At 33.2% G+C, this 20,789-nt stretch overlaps 4 protein-coding genes and 1 long non-coding RNA gene across 12 annotated transcripts; 1 reads left to right on the forward strand and 4 right to left on the reverse strand.

Moving 5' to 3' along the window:
• Positions 1 to 508: 508 nt before the first annotated feature.
• LOC107361786 (uncharacterized) lies at positions 509 to 6,765 on the reverse strand. Of its 3 annotated transcripts, XR_016201089.1 has the most exons (7): positions 6,627 to 6,765; positions 6,257 to 6,505; positions 3,016 to 5,641; positions 1,763 to 2,214; positions 1,575 to 1,676; positions 1,054 to 1,286; positions 509 to 841 (listed from the first exon to the last, which is right to left on the reverse strand). It is a non-coding gene; the product is annotated as an uncharacterized LOC107361786 (long non-coding RNA). The 3 variants fall into 3 exon arrangements; XR_016201090.1 differs by lacking the exon at positions 1,575 to 1,676 and having other exon boundaries at positions 2,137 to 2,214; XR_001568571.3 differs by lacking the exons at positions 1,575 to 1,676; positions 1,763 to 2,214.
• On the forward strand, positions 4,271 to 15,946 carry LOC107361783 (nuclear factor NF-kappa-B p105 subunit). 6 transcript variants are annotated; one of them, XR_016201086.1, is made up of 9 exons: positions 4,271 to 4,943; positions 6,371 to 6,501; positions 6,636 to 6,790; positions 8,537 to 8,655; positions 8,769 to 8,924; positions 9,055 to 9,402; positions 9,463 to 9,834; positions 14,810 to 15,015; positions 15,104 to 15,946. XR_016201086.1 is itself a non-coding variant. In XM_089270419.1 (7 exons), the coding sequence occupies exons 1-7, from the start codon at positions 4,271 to 4,273 to the stop codon at positions 9,816 to 9,818; spliced, it is 1,938 nt and encodes a 645-aa protein (XP_089126545.1). In that variant the 3' UTR covers positions 9,819 to 10,342. The 6 variants fall into 6 exon arrangements, 2 of the variants coding, with proteins under 2 accessions (XP_089126545.1, XP_025016549.2); XR_016201083.1 differs by having other exon boundaries at positions 9,055 to 9,834; positions 10,458 to 15,015; XR_016201085.1 differs by having other exon boundaries at positions 9,055 to 9,834; positions 15,077 to 15,946.
• Positions 11,384 to 14,568, reverse strand: LOC107361782 (uncharacterized). Its single transcript, XM_015928689.3, has 5 exons — positions 14,429 to 14,568; positions 14,169 to 14,280; positions 13,833 to 13,951; positions 12,604 to 13,743; positions 11,384 to 12,491 (listed from the first exon to the last, which is right to left on the reverse strand). The coding sequence occupies exons 1-5, from the start codon at positions 14,474 to 14,476 to the stop codon at positions 11,661 to 11,663; spliced, it is 2,250 nt and encodes a 749-aa protein (XP_015784175.2). The 5' UTR covers positions 14,477 to 14,568; the 3' UTR covers positions 11,384 to 11,660.
• LOC149094987 (uncharacterized) lies at positions 15,938 to 17,686 on the reverse strand. The gene is made up of 3 exons (XM_089270420.1): positions 17,544 to 17,686; positions 16,349 to 17,470; positions 15,938 to 16,281 (listed from the first exon to the last, which is right to left on the reverse strand). The coding sequence occupies exons 1-3, from the start codon at positions 17,584 to 17,586 to the stop codon at positions 16,079 to 16,081; spliced, it is 1,368 nt and encodes a 455-aa protein (XP_089126546.1). The 5' UTR covers positions 17,587 to 17,686; the 3' UTR covers positions 15,938 to 16,078.
• Positions 17,687 to 17,984: 298 nt separating this feature from the next.
• Positions 17,985 to 20,370, reverse strand: LOC107362078 (kinesin-like protein KLP2). The gene has a single exon (XM_015929082.3). It carries the CDS (start codon positions 19,995 to 19,997, stop codon positions 18,144 to 18,146), a length of 1,854 nt encoding a protein of 617 aa, XP_015784568.1. The 5' UTR covers positions 19,998 to 20,370; the 3' UTR covers positions 17,985 to 18,143.
• Between the last annotated feature and the right edge of the window lie 419 nt (positions 20,371 to 20,789).

Consider the following 20,789-nt stretch of genomic DNA (forward strand, 5'->3'; position numbering starts at 1 on the left):
TTTCAACTTTCTTCTCGTTAATTCATGCTTCATCAAATTGTTTTTTACTTTTTACCTTAATCGTACTTTTTGACAATCACATTACTTAATCAGGTTTCAACAATTAAGAGCAGCCTTCAATCAAGATTCAATGCTTCATAACATTTTATACTTGATCAAACGTAATTAAAATACATTTTTCCAATTTCTTTCTGTCTATTCTTGCCGTAACAAGAAGCTTGAGTCAACCAATTCAACAATGGTAATACCATTATTTTTGCCTTTAATTTTCATCAAAATTGATATTTTCATTTGAAATTCAGTTCTCGCCATCAGTTCAACAATCAGATGTCAAAGTAACGGTTAGCCAATAGTAGCTAATTACTCTACAGCCATTAATTTTACCACTATTATTATTTATTAATTTTTCCGTGTCAACATGAAAAGTCAAACATTATCTAGTTATTGTTTCTCTTTTTTCTGCCTAATTTTCGTTCCTCTTCTCATCTTGTTCATTCCAATAAACTACTCAAGGTTGACTGATAAATGGTGAAGGGCATCATCATCATCAATATTTTTTAATAACAATTCACAGATAAGTAAGCGGTCTCCAATCAGTCAATGTATTGATTAGGTCCAAAGTGATTTCTTAGGTGTAAAAAGAACAATGTAAAAGGCAAGAGAAGAGAAGAAAAGAGAACAATAAAATCTGTTTCATCAGCTTTGTTATCTTGAATAATTTGGAATCAACGTTAGATTTGTTGATCATTTGGTAAGATGCACTTGAGAAATGGAATAATTGGTTTTATGGCAAAAGATACAAAAAGCAAGTTCGTTATTGGCACATTTACGAAGTTGGAACCTGAAAAGAACGATAAAAGTAAATTGTTAATATTTTGGTTAAAATGTTTTAAATGTACACAAAAGACGTAACTTGGTCTTTGGTTATTAATCATTGAGAATAACAATAAACAAACAAAATAATCAGCATAAACAAACAAATGATGCAGATTATCTGTAAATTGGTATGCACTCAATAATCCATTCAACTTGAAATCAAACATAATAACTTACATAATGAATAGCAAAGCAACTCTCAAAAATATTTCTATCAGATCAATCAGATGAGAGAAAAAAATCATAAAAAATGAACATCTCATGACTGTTGTGATACGGATCATGTTGGTGATACAAGTGACGATAATTTCAAGAATGATGATGCTGATGAAGCTGATGATGATTCTGATCAATCCTTTTCTCTTTTAATTGAAATGTACAATCAAACAGATCCGTAATTAACCAATTCACTGTAAAGAGAGAGAGAGAGAGAGAAAAGATAAGACATTGAGAGTAAATGTTTGAAAGAAAAGATCAATGGATGAAGAGAAAAGAGTTGGAATAGAGGAAGATGATGACTTGATGATCAAGGAGAAGTAGAGAAATAATCAAAACTTGATCATGTTATCATCATCAGTCACGTGTGAGGAAAACCCTGAATACGTCATGAATTTAATATTATCTGTAAATAACAGAGGAATGAGTGAATTTATGTTTCTTTTAGCAAACAAAAGTCAATGAATATGATGATTCGTTACGGGTAACAGATAACACGTTCATATTTTTGAGCATCCATTATGGTTAATTCATTGTTGTTGATGAGCAAATTAATTGCAATCCATTTTCCTAAACCGCCTTACCTGTTAAAAGAAAGGTGAACAAAAAGTTTACATTAGAATCAAAGTTTAATTGTAACTTGTGAAAAGGAAAAATTGTTCATGATTACCTGACTAATGACTTGATATACTCATCCGGTTAACAGTTAATAATAAGGTATAATAATTGGACGGTGACAATAATTCAATTATTGACAACATGAGCTATTCAATTGAGGTCAGGTGAAGATGAATGTTTTCAGTTTCTATTTACAATTTTTGTGTGTAAATTGAAGGTTTACTGATATGAGTTACACTAACGAGTTGAATAATGAAAACAAAATACAATTTTTCAAGGTATCTATGAAAAAAGATACCAATGCAAGTGAATGATGGCCAGGCAGGAAAGATTACGAGGTATTAATTATTGTTAATCATAATAACATTAATTACATTTATTTAAAGTAATGCTAAAAAGGATGACAACGATCATGGTTAATAATACCTTAGGTTATTCACAACTGGAAAAGGAGAAGATAACGGCAACAATAAAAAAATTAAACTATCAAGGTATCATTTCTGACTTTTACCAAGCGAGTTGATAAGATTCAGGTGCATAGATATCGCAATTGAAACCAGATTGATATAAAGAAAAATGAAAGACAAAATTAGTTTCAACAGTTGACAAAATCGACATTTGTAAGCATGATTGAAGCAACCAAAATATATCGAGATGCAATATGTTACAGCAAAAGACGTGTTTTTGGATAAGAGATGAAAGATGATGAGAGAGAGCGAAAGTTGGGCATAATAAATGGAGTAGGTGAGTTAATCGACAGGTAAAGAGGAGGGGAAAGGAGTGAATAAAGATTTCGTCACAACGGCTGGCCTAATAATTAACGACGAAGTGTTTCGCTTTCTATTTCTTTCCCTTTCCCTCCTTTACAAAATGTTCATTCAATCTCTTTAATCATCTCTTTTTTGCGTCGCTATTCCTACAATTTTCCCTTCTCATCTCACTGATAATTTTCTCTCCCTTTTCTTGTCTCTCTTTCCTTCTTTTCCCTCTTTGTTATTACATTGGAACGTTATTTTGTGGTGAAGAGATGAGTTGGGTTCCCTACCTTCCTACCAAATTAACTACCCCTGAAAAAAATTACCGTCTTCATTACTAACTTCATGTGTATATTAATATATCGTTGTCATATAATGAAGTGTTTTTCCAGCTAATTAACCCAAGACAAAGTTTCTGACTAAGACTCAGCAATCGGTTTGGATTATGATTAAGACTGTATCTACTATTAGAATTAATATAACTATAAATGTTGCTCATTTTTTCCATACATTTTGAGTTGACTTTTGTTCACTAATCATCATTAACAACCTTGCTTTGATAATTTGCTTGATTCCTCTCTCTCTTTCCACTCCATTGTCAACTTGGTGATTGTATGTTGAACGGTAACAACTGTTTTATAACTTGTTATGTCAATTGGATGAGTCTACTGTCAACAAAGTAAAACCCAAACCAATTTAACCAGGAAAGGCGAGTACAAATCTGCTAATCTTTTGCTTGTGCAACTTGATTTTGTTTGGCTGTCCATCTACACTTGATTTGAACGGATCCATTGTCAATCTGTCCATCATCTATTCTGTTCATCTTAATTTTTTTGCCAACGTTTGATAGGATTTGTGCTTGTATGTGTAAGTGTATTGGCGTTGCAGCTTACAAAGTGTCTACCTTACATGGTAACCCTGAAAAAAGAAGAAAGAGAAAAAGAAGAGAGGAAGCTAGAGAGAGGGAGAAACAGAAAATACCTCTACATTCAATTTTTCCTTATAATTCGTTCCTTCTTTTGGCTCCTTCTACTTCTTGATTGTTGGTCGATTGCCTGTGTGAGTGTTAAGTGTGTAAATGAGTGAGCGATCAGGAGAGTTTGAGAGAGAAGACATCTCATCACACGCAAAACTAACCATTCAACATAAGCACACAAGCACCGATAGTACCAACCTCATCATTGTTTCAAATGCAAGTGTATACATCTAAATGGTGAAAAATAATAAAAAGGCAAAAGTGTCAAAAGTTTGTTAAAAGTCTATGAAATCTGCAACAAAAGACGCGTCAACAGATAAAGATACAAAGCCAACATACCAGTCTTGATAAAGATAAAGTTGTCATTGAAACGTGTGTCGCTCGAACTTGGTTAATTTAAATAACTAGTTCTTTTAAACGTATCGCTGTTAACATCTTGATCCACTTTGCATATCTTATTGAGGTGAAGTTTGTTTGTATCCTTTTAATTCAAATGAGCCGGATTAACAGTGTCCATTGTGATTGTTTCATCTTGATTCGTTGTGCTACTACTTAAACACGATCATTTATGCTTCCAAGATTACTCTATTGCTATTGTAATCATCGTTGTTCTTTTTCAAGTACATATAACATTAATCAAAATCTTGTGATTTTAATCTAATATAACGGGGATAAAGTCAATATCAATCTAAATCTTTACTGCTTCATGTGAGTGAGTTGAAGCAAAAACTTGTCCCCTGTACCTCATAGAATCACATCGAATTTGATTCTTTGTTAATTCATTTTCGATTGATTCTTGGCTTCTTTTTTCAAGTACCAACCATAACGAATGTCGTACGAAGAGAAGAAAGTTTTCTGTACCAATGATCCCAATTCAGGAGGTCTTATTTTGGGTCAACAGAATTGTTTACCAACTTCTGTACTTACATCGGGTATATCTGCAACTCCAGTAAATGATACTGGAAATGGACCAAACGACCAGTATTCACCATACGATAATCCAGAGGGATTGATCAATCTAATTAATACAGAGCTTTCACCAGTTCCTGTTTCTTTATCGTCAAATAACGCAGCTCTTGGACCACCACATCAACAGCAACAAACACAAACAATTGTAAATTCATCATCGCGAATCTGTGATCAATTGATACTCTCTATGGAGTGCTCATCAAATCCTACCGTATCATCCATGACAAGAATTCATTCCGGTCATTCTCAGCAAGTTCAACATCACCAGCATCAACACCAACATCAACATCAACATCAGCACCAACACCACCAGCAACAAATTCATCCACACCATCATCATTTGTCACCACCATCATCAGGTCAACACCAATCATCGTCGCCATTGCAATCATCTAGTAGTCTAGGGTCACCAGTAGCTGCGTCTTTCCTTTATCGACTAAACGATCATACCAAAAAAAGTAAAATTGAAATTCAACTTGAAAATGGATCAACAGGTATATCATTGGGTCCCATGGAAACTGATGATAATTCAAGTAATTATTACAACTTTTCTTTCGGGCTTATTCTTTATTCCTTATCGTTTGAAGCACCTCCATTAATTGGTATTTCTTGGCTCAATTCATCTTAAACCATATTGAAGTTGGTTTGACTAAATTTGAATTTCGCAAGAAATAACCAACAGATCGTCAAAATTATTAACAGTATCTTCCTCTAACATCGGAAAGTGTCTGACTGCATTCGCGTGAATGATTCCTCTTCATCCATGATGTAAACATGAATTTAACAGCTCATCAAGGATTATTACAAAATTTTAAAACTAGTAATTTAATGCTAAAAGACCAATCTTCTGATTAGTATCTAGCTAAGCCAACACACGCGTTAATCACTCAGTAAATTGAATTGTTTTGGGGCTGGTTTCTAACAATAGTTTGTGAATTACAATCCTTCCATTAAGAGAAATGGAATAAATTTATTTTAATGTCCAATTGATACGAGATTATTTGCACAATAATCAGATTGGTGATAATAACACAATTGGCTCATCTGCCGATGTAAGAGGGGAGATAGATTAAAACATTTAATCTGGTTGACATCATTGCTTTGCCGGTGAGAGCCAAATGATAAACAGCACCAACGCATAGAAGTTTGTAGAAATCCAACAAGTCATGGAAGAAATAAAACATGATGATCGTGATGAGAGAAAGCAAGATAAAAATTCAGGGCATTGGAGCTAAGTGAATGAGGAGGGCAAAAGAAAGGAAAAAGTTGGTTAAAAAAAGTAAAATGGTTGTAAAGGATTCAGTAATGATAGATTACCATTAGAATTTCCTTGTCATAACTTCTCAAAAGTTGTTAGGCTTACCAATATTTTTAAAAGTATATGTGTATAAAAAGATGATTAGTGAATGATTAAGGATAGGGAGAGAGAGAGAGAGTTATTATTCTTCTTTCAATCGGAAAGTTGTAAAAGTAGTGTGACCTTTCATATTAAGGTCATTTGAGCATGAAACCAATTCTTCAATCGTTTTTTAAAAAGGTAGATAAGTAAAACAAGACACTTTTTTGGGAGAAGAAAAGAAATTTGATTCAGCAAAATGAGCGAGAGGCCCTGATAAACAACTGGACAATCAAATTGAAACATTACATGATGGTCTAGAGACAATTGTAAACATTCACGTCAAATGTCAACTTTACCTCCAACAATTCAATCATCCATCACCATCAACATCACTCTTACCAGCACGTTTGATGCTGATCATCATCATCATTCCCAATCATAATATTAACTGAATAAGCTAATCTTTCAATATTATTTTCAACTTTCAAGACAATTTTTATTTCTTACCTCTTCCTTATTCCTTTAATTCCCTTCACATTGTGTCTTGCGAAAAAAAATCCTTGTAACCTTCTAAGTGACCATCAGAATAATTACAAATTTGTCAATTTCTCTCCATTAAAGGGCCGTATTTAAGGATTGTAGAAGAGCCAACAAATCGGATAAGATACCGGTATAAAAGTGAAAAGGGATCTCATGGCGGTTTAACGGGAGAAAACAGTTCACAAAATAAGAAAACGTATCCAACTGTCAAGGTACCTAAAAGAGAAAAAGAAAAGTCTTAATAATCTTGTTTATAAAACAAAAGCAAAGATAAAAACTATGAAAATGTTGAATAATTCACATCTTAATCCTCTGATTAATTTTTCTGAATCCTTACCTAATGAAGCTAGAGAATTACAGGTCTTCCAATCAAGTACACATTAAAGCAAGTCTTTATACCAATGATTCAGCACCAAAACTCCATGTACACAAGCTGATGGGTAAACATTGCAATGAAAATGGCTTTTGTATTCTTCCGATTGGAGAAAACAATCAAGCAGTGTGAGTAATAAGATCATTTCTTATCTTTCCTTTTAGCTTTCTTTCCTTTCTTTTTACATTCCTCTATTTTTCCCCCTTTCCATTTACTTTCCCTTTCAATGTTACAAATTTGTCAATTTTTCCCTCCAAATCTTAACAGACTTTTTTAATGACTCAATCCCACATGTATCTGTAACTTTGTTTTTTAATCTTCATTTTCAATCCTTATTTTTTTCATCGCCAAGTTATTTTCGTACCTTTGTGAGCAACCAAACAACAGTTACTGTTCATTTTATCAAAACGGTTTAATTTTCACTGGTGAAAATAAGATTAAAATGCTAGTTTATCTTCTGACTTACTGTTGAGATTCATCGAAAAAGCTTGATTACCTTTTATAAACTTATATTACCTTGAGAAAACCTCCCATCATCTGCTTATTTTTCTAATCATGAATCCAATTCAGAAGACTGTTGAAGCTTCCTCATCTTTGTTGTCTTTCCCGGATTCACTATCTTCATCATCGTCTTCGTAACTTGAATTTTTCGCTGAGAATTTTTCTGATTATTCATGCTTCTTTCATCACATAATTTTTTTGTTTTCTTAAACAAAAATGTGTAACTTCATTATTGACGGTTTTTTAGTGGGAGCTGTTACCTGATAGTAAAAAACTTCACCTTTAAGATGATATCAACAGTTTTTCGATCAGCCAGACCAAATTATCTTAAACCTCGCAAATCTTAATGTAATTAATTGTTATTATGTAGATAATGATGGTTTTAATAAGGGCTTTTCATTCCTATGCACTCGTTCCTCATGCACCGAAGATTTTATTCCAGTGAATATTATTTTTGTCTTTTCTTGATTTGTCTCTATAATAAGCACACAATAGGAATCGTTTTTGGTTCAATTGTAATGGCAATATTTTCATGGAAAACCAATAAACTTACCTTTGTTTCATCTTGCAGTGTAAAAGCATTGACAACATTATCTCATTTTCAGTTTGAATTTTTTAAAAATCTGTGAGGAAGCCACCAAATTTGCTATATTCAGGTCGTGATTCAGCTAATTGTTTTTATATTTTGTTGTGAAAATTGTGGTTAATAACAAAAAAAGCTAAGCTTAGATGCGAAGACAATTATTGACATTATATTGCCACTATCAACCTCATTTATCATTATTAAATCAACATTAAGAACATGAAATAATCACCAGTTTTTCTTACTTGAATATTTACTTCATTGTATGACATTTTTATTGTCTAAATGCTAATTATTATACATTGATAACACGAATCGAGGAAAGGTACCTTTCAGATTGTATCTCGATTATTCCTCTTAATAACTTACATGAACAAGAAACAGGAAAGAGTAGGCTTAAAGAGAAAAGAGACTTGTGGAACCGGTTGATTGAATTTCTTTTGAAGAATGTCTTAAAGGACGAAAAGAAGAAGACCTTAGATGCACGAGCTTAATTTACTTTCTTTATCATTTCTTTTCTCAAATATCATCATTGAGGAACCAGGTCTGTTTCAAGGTTAACGGTTTTACTTTTACTCAGAAGATGCTCAATCACAATCACCATCATCACTATTTAATGATGTAACCATCAAGCTCAACTATCCATACCTTTAATTTGTTTTTAATGTCATTGCTAAAGCTAAAATTGATCTTTATTGTATTGATCCTCATTTAATCATAATCTAACCTTAAACCTCATATTTCATGTTATCTCTTGTTTTACCTTCTTTACCTTCTGTCTCATCTACAGATTTCAAAATTTAGGAATATTATTTGTTGGTAAAAAAGAGGTTCCAGAGATTCTGTACCAACGTAAACTGGAAGAGCATAAATTAATTTGTGCCCTCAATGATAGATCACAATTAGCCGGTGAGACAATGTTCCATTGAAAATTTCATTCAAAATTATTATGTAAATAAAAAGACCGCCATTGTGACTGGCTCTCAATATTCACTGTTGATTGTTTTGTTTTGTTTTGTTAGAGGCTGATAGGGAAAGGCTAAGAGAAGAGGCTGATCGAGAAGCCAAACGAATAAACTTGAACTGTGTTAAAATATGTTTCCAAGCATTCGATCAGAATCAAGGAATGAACTTTCCGATTTGTGATGCTGTATTTTCACGACCTATTGCTAATCAAAGTAAGTACCATTTATCTTCTTCCACATTAACCCAAATCCCAACCAATCCAATATTTTCAATTGCATTAATTCACTTTGTCTCTCTTCCTTTCTCTTCCTCTTATTTCCATGATGTCTCACATTTAATTAGAGTCTCCTGACTCTGGTGAATTGAAGATCGTTCGAATGGACAAATATTCAGGTGTTTGTACAGGCAATGAGGAAGTATTTCTACTTTGTGAAAAAGTAAACAAAAAAGAGATTAAAATACGTTTTTTTGAGACTGATATGGAAGGTAATCAGACTTGGGAAGCTTTTGCCTCTTTTACGGAAGCTGATGTCCATCATCAAGTTGCCATTGTCTTTCGAACACCTCCTTACCATAATATGAACATTGACAGATCGGTTCAGGTCTATGCACAGCTTTACCGTCCAAAGGACGGTGAGTACAGTGAACCTCGACCTTTCACATACAAGCCCAAACCTGTGGACCAAGAAGGTGTGGAAAGGAAGAGAAAGAAAATGTCGACTCATTTTAATTCAGCATTTCCCATGTTAGGAGGCACACTTGGACCAATTGGATCAGGAGGTTTAGGTTCAGCTTCATCACCAGTAGGAACTGGAAATGTTGTCGGTAATAATGGCGATGGAAATGGCGATAGAAATATTAATGATAGAAGAGCCAGTAATGATGGAGTTAACACTATTGGAAATGGTGGAGACGGGATTAATGGCCCTGGAAGTAATGGAGGACGTGTTGGAAGAGGTGGGGTTGCTGATGGCAGTGATGGTAGTGATCAATATGGTGGATTCACAGGTAATGGTCGTTATTTTATCTCACAACCAATGTCAGCCCAAGGACCAAATAGTGCCTCAACTGAATCTACTGATGTCAACTATTATGGCCCTAACTAGCTAAAGAAACTTAAGAGTAAGAACCCTTTAATCAAATTTCACGATAACCTTTTATTTATTTCCATCATTCTCATGTATATAAAAATAGTCAACACAATATCCTTGATGCTATCTTATGCTAATTATTGAATCATATTGTAATGATGTTACCTTCACATTTAAGGTTAAATTGATCATATTATATGTAAGTAAAAGATTAGTGACTCGATAATACAAGTGTTTCTATAAGAGTCAAATGATTTCACTTTTAGTCAAGTCAGCAATGAAAATCGTTTCGTTGCATGTGAAAAAACGATCCAATTCCAACTATCAAGTGGTCAATATCTTATGGTTTTTCATTTCTCATCAGAATTTACTTTTGTAATTTTTCTAGAACTGAATCAAAATTCTGTTAACCTGTTAATCAATTGTCCTTCAAAATGATGTAAACAGTCACAGCACAAATTTTTAACATAATCTTGTTTTCTTGTTCATGACGATGATCAACTGAAAAAGAACTGTGAATAAGAAAAAGTTGAGCTTTTTCCGTGGCTACTTTTATTTCTTAGCTCAATCCTGACAGCCTTGAATTTTCCCAACAATTGCACGGTCAACCAGAAATATTTTACATAACCCTTTTATGGTTGTTTTTCATGATAGAAACACGATTTCTGTATCACTGTTGATATATTTGACCTGGAATCATCATTGCTTTTAACACTTTACTTCGCCGAAAAACGGATAAGCCAAAGTATCATGAGTCTAATTTTCTTTGAGAACACGAAGCAATATTTGCACGATTCGAGGCTTATCCTTTCTAGAGGATCATCCAAGTTGATTATTATGATTAAATTTAAATAAAGCAACCTGTCACTTGCAAAAAAGTTACAGAGTATTATTAACTGGCAAATTGGTTGATTCTTGTATTTGATTTTTTCTATTCACTTATATTTTTCGTTTACATTGATATTTTGATTTTAAAATATTCTTTATCATCATTATTATTATAATCAGTCAACTTTGAAGGAAATAAGGAGGATAAAAAAGAAACTGAAATAGGAAGGTCAAGAACGCAATTAAAATGCCAATTAGAAATGAATGAAAATAAAAGAATGGAACGAATAAGGAAAGAGATTTATAATACATTGTACTTTAACTACTTTGGGAACGAAAAGTCATGTTTTTTTTAATTTTCAATCCTTACATCTATTCGGATGAAGATTAAAAGGTGTGATCAGCAAAAAATGGAACCAACTCTAATTTTTTGACTAAATAGTTGACATTGCTTGCTGGCCAACGACACTGAGATCAAAATTTGTGAAACACTTCAACCGTTATTTCAATTTCAAATTTAATGCGTGATGAGAACTAAATTTTACAAATTGCCATATTTTATTAAACAGCTTCTAATCATAATCATTCAACTTCATATCTTACTCTTTGGGATCAAAGTTCTGAAACTAGAGCAACAATAAATATATAATCCATTAGAGTTCATTGAGTATGCTGGATGGTGTTTTATTCGCTCCATTCTTTGCGATTTTTGAAGTCTTTAGATTTGAAAAGAGGAACTCAATTATAATGGGTAACATATCAATAATATCAATTGTTAATGTCTATTAATTTAGGTTTTTGAGATGAGTAATATGAAAAACAACTTAAATAAATAAATGGATTTATGAGGAAAACAATGGATTTATAGTTTGATATAATAGTGCTTATTACCTTATAAATAAAATAAAATTTGGAGAATTTACAGTTCTACATAGGCACAATTTTATGAAGAGGATAAATGCTTAAAGTTTATGCCAGTCAATTTTGCTTCTATACTTCTATACTATATTTCACACGTATTGATGACTTCTAGTTGTTGGAATCAGAAAGTGAATTATATAGAGTTGTCAATATATCGAGCGCCACTGTGTATGCTTTTTTCCTTTTTTGAAATTCCCTCTCTTCATCTTCCATAATAGTTTGGAGCTGTCGGCGGCACTCCTCATATGCGTCAACTTTGGCTTCTTGAGCTTGACCATCAGTAGCTTTGTGTATCATGGTAGTTAAATTTGCAGTCAATTTACAATGATTATCAACTGATTCATTGATGACTTCGACAAGTTTCTTACTTTCAAGACCAGGAAAGTTTTTCAAATCATTGTTTTCTACGACTTCCTGGTAATCTGATGATTCAGTTTCAAAAGATGATTCTTTCTGTTGCACGTTATCACGACTGGATGAAGAAGCTGGTACTTGCAACGGTAAGGAAGATGTAGGACTTGGTGTTTCAATGGATGTTAAAGATGATGTTGATCGATGTCTAGATTTAGCTTGAATTTCGAGTGACTTTGGTTTATTTGGGCCCGATTTCTTTATGATGATTCCGTACAATTCATAAGTTCGGGCAAATGAAGGTTTCAAATTGCAAATTTCAAATGCTTTCAGTATTGCATGGCCTTTTACACACGGGAAAACGTAGGCACGATAAGTATCCGATTTGTAATTAAGAAGTCCATACCTAGTTCGAGAATGTAGGTGGGCAACATAGTTGTCAAAGTTTCTTTTACTTTCCGAAGAATCGTTAGGTAACAGTTGAAAAGCTATCACTTTTTTCTCAGGCCTCAGCATTTCACCAGTTAAAAATACTTCGGTTTCGTTAGTATTTGCCCTTCCTTTTGTTTCGAGAGATTTAGGGAGATACTGAAAAAGACAAAATAACAAAAGTGAATTAATTTAAAGTTTAAAATTTTGACTGGAATGTATTAGAGTTACAAAGCCATTAGGGCAAAACCTTTTTAAAAATTATTCTCACCTGGAGCACATTTTTTCGATTTGATGAAATAACGTGGTATTTGAATTCAAAGCTACCCAAATTGGTTGAAAAATATCCTGCTAACATTGTGTTGGATGTAGGAGGGAAAAAATCTGCATCTGGATCTGAGTTTGATGAATCGTTGACATCTATTACTTCAGGAGGTATAACTTTCTTCTTAGATTCACAAGTTTGTACAGTATAGCTTGAATTGGACACTGATTTTGGCTTTTCAGGAGAAACTCTTTCAATTGTAGTTGTTAAAGAGGTAGATAATTTTGATTTGTCACGTGACACACTGAAAAATGATGACGATGAAGAAGCACGAACCTTATTTTGAGTATGCTCAATAGCGATAGATCTAGATCGCTTACGATTACTAGATTCTTGAGTAACGAAATCGAGTTCATTTTCTGATTCAGATGATATTTGTTCCAAATTTTTATCGAAGGGAGTTGATAGCGCTTTTTTGGTTCCTTCTTTTTTACTGGGTCCAGGTTTATTTTGAATCATATCGATTGCATCAGTAAGAAAAGGAATTTCTTCAGTTGAACGACCAATATACGAATCATATCGATTTTTTGGCCCTGGTGTCCGCGGAATGAAATCATAGCTTTTAGATGTGCCCTTTGAGCTAGTTGGTTTTTTTGAAGACATCAGTGGTGATTCAGGCGAAAAAGGATCTGATTCAAGTGAAACTGGACTAAATAGCTGGGCTTTCGAAGGAGATCCTTCTTTATCAGATACCGGAATTTCTTCTTTTTCACTAATTTCCCCTTCTTCTCGAGGAGGTTTTCTCACCAGTAATCCTAACAAATTATTATCTTCTCTTGGCGCGTTTTCCAAATTGAGACGATTTGCAATTGGCATGAAAAAAGGGGGCTCATTTTCCTTAGGTAGGGGCAGTATGTAAAAAGCTTTGAAAATTTTACAGGGCAATCTCAAAATAGCAAATTTTTCTTCATTTACCAAGTATTCAAAAAAAAGTTCGTAATTTCTTTCATCTTCTACATCTTCTGGAATTAGTTTGGCTACAATTAAATCGGTAAATTTATCAGTTGAATCTTTAGTACAACCAACAAGTTTATAAAAATTATCCGGAGCACATATATCAACTGAATCGATAAACTTTGGCAAATGCTGGGTATAGAAGCAAAAGAAGAACCGGTTAGCAGTTAGGTTAGGTTAGGTAATAATAATAATCAGTAATATTTTGATGTCATTATTACCTGTGTATTTTCGAAGAGATCATAGGAAAGTTGTAATCCGGCCAAATTTAATTTACCAACAGGAGTCTTGTCGATTGAGCAATGGAGACATGGGCGATTTGTTATTTCTTTAGGTTTAGCTGAAAAAAAGAACAAAGAACGAAATTAAATATTGAACAAACATAAAATGGAGGGAAATAGAAAGACTGTTTTCTGTTGTAAAATTTTGATCTATGATTAATCAACTAAACTTTCAACATGAGTTTTAAAACAATTACAATCACTGAAAATAAAAATATAGAAAAAAACAAAGATAGTCTGAATGAGATTACCATTTTAGAACTACTGTTGACTTACCAGTACGATGTTTGTCTAGGTAGTGATCGAGAAGAGTATAACTTAAATCATCTTCATCACTTTCTATACTACTGAACTCATCATTTTCAGCGTTGGAACAGCCGAAACAAATCTAGAAAAAAATTATCAAAACAAATAAAAGAGTATTGAAAAGGTTAAAGGTGAAACAATCAAGATCTAACAACAAAGTTCAAGTAAAAGAAAAGACAGAAATTCAAGGGATATTAATGCTGGTATCAGCAGAGATAAAAAAAACTTACATTTAGTGGTTGGACACCAGGAAAAATATTTGTTGGTTTGAGATCCATAATTGGATATGGTGAAGCACGGGATAATTTAAAGACTAACAGGGAAAAACAAAGCTTAGATTACATCTCAAATCAAGGCTTCAACTCTTTTTCATTTCACTGATGTGTTTAGGCATCCGGTATTAGGTTAACCATCGTTAACTACATGTACATCTATTAACCAATAGTCTCCATAGTAACATAACGACTTTCTCTTCTACGCGTGCCTGAGAAAGCTAAATTTTCTGTCGTCCCAATAAACATCGTTCATGTGCTTGTAACAAAATCAGCTAATTATTTTTTTCATTCTTTTCTATTTCATTTATCAATTGGCTCATCAATTAACTGTTCTAGTATCTAGTTAACAACTTTAAGAGCATGGTAATTGGTCATATTATGCTTTATTTATCAGGATTATCATATCATCAAAAAATATGAATTCATTCATCAACTTTAGGATTGCCTGTTCCTATCTCTACTGACAATTTGGTGTCATGTAAACAACGTTAATATCACCAAAAATGTGTTGTTATGATTAATACATCTAAATCACCAAGTTGGTAAGTCTATTAGTCAGATGTTTTTTGGCTATCTTATGTAATTAAATTACGTAATAATCAGAATTTTTCTTTTTTATCTTTTTCTTAGATTGATACTCTCCATTGTGATCAAATGACTTGAGATTCTCAGATACATTCACCAACAAGTCTACAATGATGGTTTAAAGGAAAAGGAAAAGCGTATACACCTGGATTCTCATGATCATTACACTTTTTATTGGATTAGCTTGTGCAAATAAACCTAACTGCACAAAGTGCATAAAGTTGTTTTGTGATTCGCTTCATCCTCAAAAGAGCTGATTTATAATGTTTATTCTAGTCACATGCATTATCTTAATGAGTAATAACCTGACGTACCAATTGTCAAGCATTTCAAAAACATCCGAATTTGAAAGTATTGGTTGCGGTTATTGTTTATAATCGGCTTCAACTTGTTTATAACTACAATGATCTCTTGCAGTGGAAGGCTTTTCTTTGGTTAGACTGTTCAAATTTCCAATTGCATCGACGTGTTCCTAATTGATTACAATGGATTTTCTTGCATCTAAATTACTCTTGGAAACGCGTCCAGTTCCATCGTAAACCAATATTATGAGATTATTTTAGATTTATATTATCCTGTTAAAAATGTAAAAATCCTGTTATGTGATGGTTAAAGTATTAATGTAATCATAAATTTTAACAGCTTTAAATCGTTTTTCAGTCATAATGATAAGACTTGATGATTGAATTGAGCAACTTTTTGTAATCAAGGGGGATTCAATCCATAAGTACAATCAACTCAACCTAGGAAGTGAAAACATCGTTCATTGATTTCAAAAATATTTTTAAATTCACTTTTTTAAACTCAAATAAACTCTAAAATTCTCGACTATCAACGATGTATCATTTTATGAAATAAAATTTTTATGTACATCATTCATTTAAAAAATCGCAAAACATATTTATTATTATTTCATGAAAATTTACAATAATCAATTAGGAATATTCTGACACTATCTAAATACATGAGAATAACTTGAAGCAGACATAAATGAACTTGTGTATTGTTGCGAGCTGTAGGTTAATTAACAATTTGAACTTCGGTCGTTTGTTTATAAAAATCTAACTGCAGTGTCTGAATTTTTGAGTTATCTCGACCTTTTTCAACATTTGTAGACATGTTGTATTCTTCCTGTTCTTCGGAATCAACAAAAAATCGCGAAAATCCAAAAATAATGAATGCAATCAAAATAAATCCAACCAATCCCGAGATTAAATAGATCCCTGAAAAACAAAAATCGAAGATAATTTGAGTTTTTTGTCCATCAAAAAGAAAGAAAATTGAACTTACAAGGTTTTTTGGGCGACATTAGAAACTTTAACTTTTGTTGGAAAGTAAGATCGTAAGACTTGTCACCATCCGGTTGAACGACACTCGTATCCGTAGTATTTTTATCTGGTACTGGTGTATCGCCATCATCCAGTGGTGCTGGTGTTTTGTCATCGTCTACTGGTGCTGGTGGTTGAGTGTTTGTTGGATCTACTTGATCATCTTTCTTCTCCTCGGTTTTATCATCGACTGATTCCGGTGGATTCACTTGATCATCTTTCTTCTCCTCGGTTTTATCATCGACTGGTGCTGGTGGATTCACTTGATCATCTTTCTTCTCCTCGGTTTTATCATCGACTGATTCCGGTGGATTCACTTGATCATCTTTCTTTTCCTCAGTTTTATCATCGACTGGTGCTGGTGGATTCACTTGATCATCTTTCTTCTCCTCGGTTTTATCATCGACTGATTCCGGTGGATTCACTTGATCATCTTTCTTTTCCTCAGTTTTATCATCGACTGGTGCTGGTGGATTCACTTGATCATCTTTCTTCTCCTCGGTTTTATCATCGACTGCTGGCGGTGGATTCACTTGATCATCTTTCTTTTCCTCAGTTTTATCATCGACTGGTGCTGGTGGATTCACTTGATCATCTTTCTTCTCCTCGGTTTTATCATCGACTGATGGCGGTGGATTCACTTGATCATCTTTCTTCTCCTCGGTTTTATCATCGACTGCTGGCGGTGGATTCACTTGATCATCTTTCTTTTCCTCAGTTTTATCATCGACTGGTGCTGGTGGATTCATTTGATCATCTTTCTTCTCCTCGGTTTTATCATCGACTGATGGCGGTGGATTCACTTGATCATCTTTCTTCTCCTCGGTTTTATCATCGACTGATGGCGGTGGATTCACTTGATCATCTTTCTTTTCCTCAGTTTTATCATCGACTGGTGCTGGTGGATTCACTTGATCATCTTTCTTCTCCTCGGTTTTATCATCGACTGCTGGCGGTGGATTCACTTGATCATCTTTCTTTTCCTCAGTCGAACTGGAATCAGTTTTTTCTGGATCGGCAAACAACTTTCTATTCACTGAAAAAGCACCAGCCGTGTTTTTACTTTGAACGCACAATGGAAGAACTATTAAATATAAAAATCACAAATTAATCATATTATTTTAGAAACACAAATCACAGAGCACTATAATACTTACGAAGAATTGATAGGCAAAGAGCCAAATGTAGAGTGAACTTCATGTTGTTTCTTCCAATGGAATATAATTACGGAATATATATCAAAATCAAAATTTCAACAACGAATTCTAATGTGATCAAGACCGCTAACAAAATATGTTTGACTTTTTTACTCCATAATCCTCTCCTTTTGTTTATATTAGGAGTTAACAATGATTTAATCATAAAACCATTTTAGGTTTATCAATCCGAAAATTATCGCCCGATCAAAATTATTACATTTCATGAGGTTAAACTAGTCAATAAGCTTAGATGAAATTGATCATCATCATTTTTCTTTGTTAACCTAGTCATGGTATATTTATGGATCAGTACTAATTTTCGTGCTTCTTTTAATGTTATATGAATCATTCAAACACTTATAGCCCTGTTCACGAATTACATATGATGTTGTGATGCAATTTTTAAATTTGATTTCAATTTATTTAACTAAATATCACAAGATAATAAACAATAAACAAAGTTGTAGTTAAAAGTAAAAGCATCGTTTCTATTTATAAAATAATCATAACAATTTGAAAAAGTTGAGTTGATTCTTTTTTTGCTGTTTAACTATTTATTTACAATGAAGCATCTTCAGGTGTAATTGGCGGCAAATCAGTTATCTGACGAATTATTTTCCTTGGCGTTTTGCCTGTTGGTGAATCGATGACTAATTGACGGGTAAGCTTTTGTAAATCAATTTTACGGTAACGATTTTCTCTCCTAAATTCATGTCTCATATTACTTAACATTTCATTGCATTGAGTTGAATACTCATCTATCTCGGTTGCAAAATTGTTTACAATTTCTTGTTCTTCAATGAACCGCTTCTCAACTTGTAGTCTGAAGTCTTCGATATATTCAAATATCCAACTCCTGTCTTTATTTATACGCTCTGACATTTCCGATAGTTTATTCCGTAAAACCTTTGCATTGTTTTCGATTTTATCCTGCAACTCTTCCATCCGACATTCTAACATTCGATCGAAGTTTACGTCTTGTTGATCAAGATTATTATGCAGTTGCTCGATAATTTTTTTGTTGTTAGCTTCATTATTTTTCAATTTGCTTACTTTGTTGAACAATATGGACGCATCTTTAGATGAATTTTCAGCAAAAGTTAATATGCGCTGCATCGCTTTAGATTTATTTTCCAGTTCCTCTTCTTTTTGCTGAAGTATTTTCTTGGTTCCTTGTAAATCTTTATTGACTCTTTCCATATCTTGAATTTGTGCAGCAATCTGACCTTGTATCTCTTCCATCATTTTTTCATGTTTTGTAACTTTATCAATCATTGAATTGTAATCATTTCCATCGAGATAAATTCCTTCCTTGTTGATGCAATTCGTTAAATCTTTTTGAAGTTTGGCAATTTTTTCAGCATAATCCCGCAAAAACGCTTTCTTGTTGATTCTTTTATTAGCCTCTGGTTTATTTGTGATCCTCTTTGCTCTTTGAGCATATTCTAAGGTGCTTGCTGTATCTTCAAAATCGTCAACTGATGGGGATATAGTTGCAACAATTGAAGTTCTAGTTCTACCTCCAAGAGAATCTTGAAGAAGTCGTGTCAATTTTGATTCCCGATAGGGGACATGAGAAGTTGATTTGGTAACCAGACAGTTTATTACTCTTCCTAAAGATAATAAGCTTTGATTTATACAGGTGGCCTCTCTTGCTCGTCGATCAACGGCACCAGATCGTGATAAACTTTCACTTCCAGCCAGATCCACAAGGTTCAATTTACCAATTCTAACCATTTCATCTCCATTAGCAGTTTCATCGGTAACATAGACTGTAATTGTAAAAATAGTATGACTTCTAGATGAACAAGCATTTAATAGTGTAGCGGCTGTTTGACGTTTAGCTGATCCTTTTTGTAACAGCTTATAAACTTGATCTTTGGTTGTGATCACAGTTTCTTCCAAATTACAAACGATAACTGAGCCTTTTTTGTTTATGTCATCAAACATTTTGAGTTTGGTGATTTCATCAGATGGAGCTAATAAATCATAGAGCTCTTCATTGTAAAGTTCAAGGAAAGACACTTTAATGGTGCAATCACGTCCATCTAAGCACTCAAATAGCTGACAAAATGATCTTGGAACCAAACCAGCCAGTGGATCACTTTGCCAATCACAACAGTTTGGTGTGTGTTCACCTTCCATAGTGAAAGTTTTACCAGTTCCAGTCTGCCCATAAGCGAAAACTGTACAATTGAATCCATCCAAAACTTGGTCAATTAAAGGTGACAAGACAGCACGATATATCTCGATCTGAGAAGAATCTTCACCAAAAACATTGTCAAAAAGAAAAGTCTTGTCTTTCAAAATGACCTCTTTCTTCTCTTTCTTAACCGTTAGCTGGTCATTACGGGTCTCACTTTCTTTCAAGGGTCTACATCGAATATAAACTTTAATATTTTGTGACATCATATTGAAGCGAAAAATTAAAATCAAAAAACTAAAAAATAAAGCTTTAACAATAAACGAGCCGATGGTATCACTTGATAAAGTAAAATACCAGAAACAAGAAATCAAAAGAATCAAATTCAAAAATAAACATATTCCCTCTTGTTTCCTTGGCTACAAACAAATCGATTATTATTTCTCCATTAGATGGCGCAACTAAAAGATAAGCAAAAATTGAAAATTTTGTAACAGTTACAAATGTTTTAAAGCAATTAAAGATGTAAAATTATTACAGTTGATGATGGTGATGAGTGTTAATTTAACGCTCGATTCGAACCAATCACAAAAAGTCAATCATATGTTAATTATAGTTCATTTTTTAATAACAATGATATTTTTGTTGTACTTTTTGCTAACTTTCTAAAATTGAATTCATTGAATTGTTGCACAAGTGGACAAACAATTGACCAGCAACACGCTCCAGAATTAGCTATAGTATCGTCCTCTTTTATTTTCGATGTCTTTATTTAATTGATTATAAGTTTAAAAAAGATGCTCTTGAATGAATACTGATTGTCTTGCTAAAAGTCTTGTTAGTTGCGATTTAATGAGTGTGTTGATTTGTTGGTTTAGCTGTGAAACAAAAATGTACATCTCGATAAATAGCAGTAAGAAGCTATTCACACGTATTCAGATCATCTGATACTGTTATTGTAAGTTTGATTCTAGATACCGAAGCTAGCGAGATGCTAACTGGCTGGCTTAATTCTGATAAAATCAAGCTTGGCTTGGCTCAGCCGGCTTGAGCTACTCAGC

Source organism: Tetranychus urticae, chromosome 1, assembly GCF_039701765.1.
Source record: "Tetranychus urticae isolate SD_2017Ah chromosome 1, NJAU_TeUrti_SD_1.0, whole genome shotgun sequence".
NCBI lineage: Eukaryota > Metazoa > Arthropoda > Arachnida > Trombidiformes > Tetranychidae > Tetranychus > Tetranychus urticae.

Bases quoted from the DNA above. Each gene is read 5' to 3' on its own strand.
- LOC107361783 (XM_025160781.2), top strand. From the start codon at position 4,271: ATGTCGTACGAAGAGAAGAAAGTTTTCTGTACCAATGATCCCAATTCA. The intron at 6,502-6,635 runs GTACCTAAAAGA...TACCTAATGAAG, and splicing joins AAACGTATCCAACTGTCAAG to CTAGAGAATTACAGGTCTTC. The intron at 6,791-8,536 runs GTGAGTAATAAG...TCTCATCTACAG, and splicing joins GGAGAAAACAATCAAGCAGT to ATTTCAAAATTTAGGAATAT.
- LOC107361782 (XM_015928689.3), bottom strand. From the start codon at position 14,476: ATGGATCTCAAACCAACAAATATTTTTCCTGGTGTCCAACCACTAAAT. The intron at 13,952-14,168 runs GTAAGTCAACAG...TCTTTTTTTCAG, and splicing joins CCTAGACAAACATCGTACTG to CTAAACCTAAAGAAATAACA. The intron at 13,744-13,832 runs GTAATAATGACA...TTCTATACCCAG, and splicing joins ATCTCTTCGAAAATACACAG to CATTTGCCAAAGTTTATCGA.
- LOC149094987 (XM_089270420.1), bottom strand. From the start codon at position 17,586: ATGAAGTTCACTCTACATTTGGCTCTTTGCCTATCAATTCTTC. The intron at 17,471-17,543 runs GTAAGTATTATA...TATATTTAATAG, and splicing joins TCTTTGCCTATCAATTCTTC to TTCTTCCATTGTGCGTTCAA. The intron at 16,282-16,348 runs GTAAGTTCAATT...TTTGTTTTTCAG, and splicing joins AATGTCGCCCAAAAAACCTT to GGATCTATTTAATCTCGGGA.
- LOC107362078 (XM_015929082.3), bottom strand. From the start codon at position 19,997: ATGATGTCACAAAATATTAAAGTTTATATTCGATGTAGACCCTTGAAA.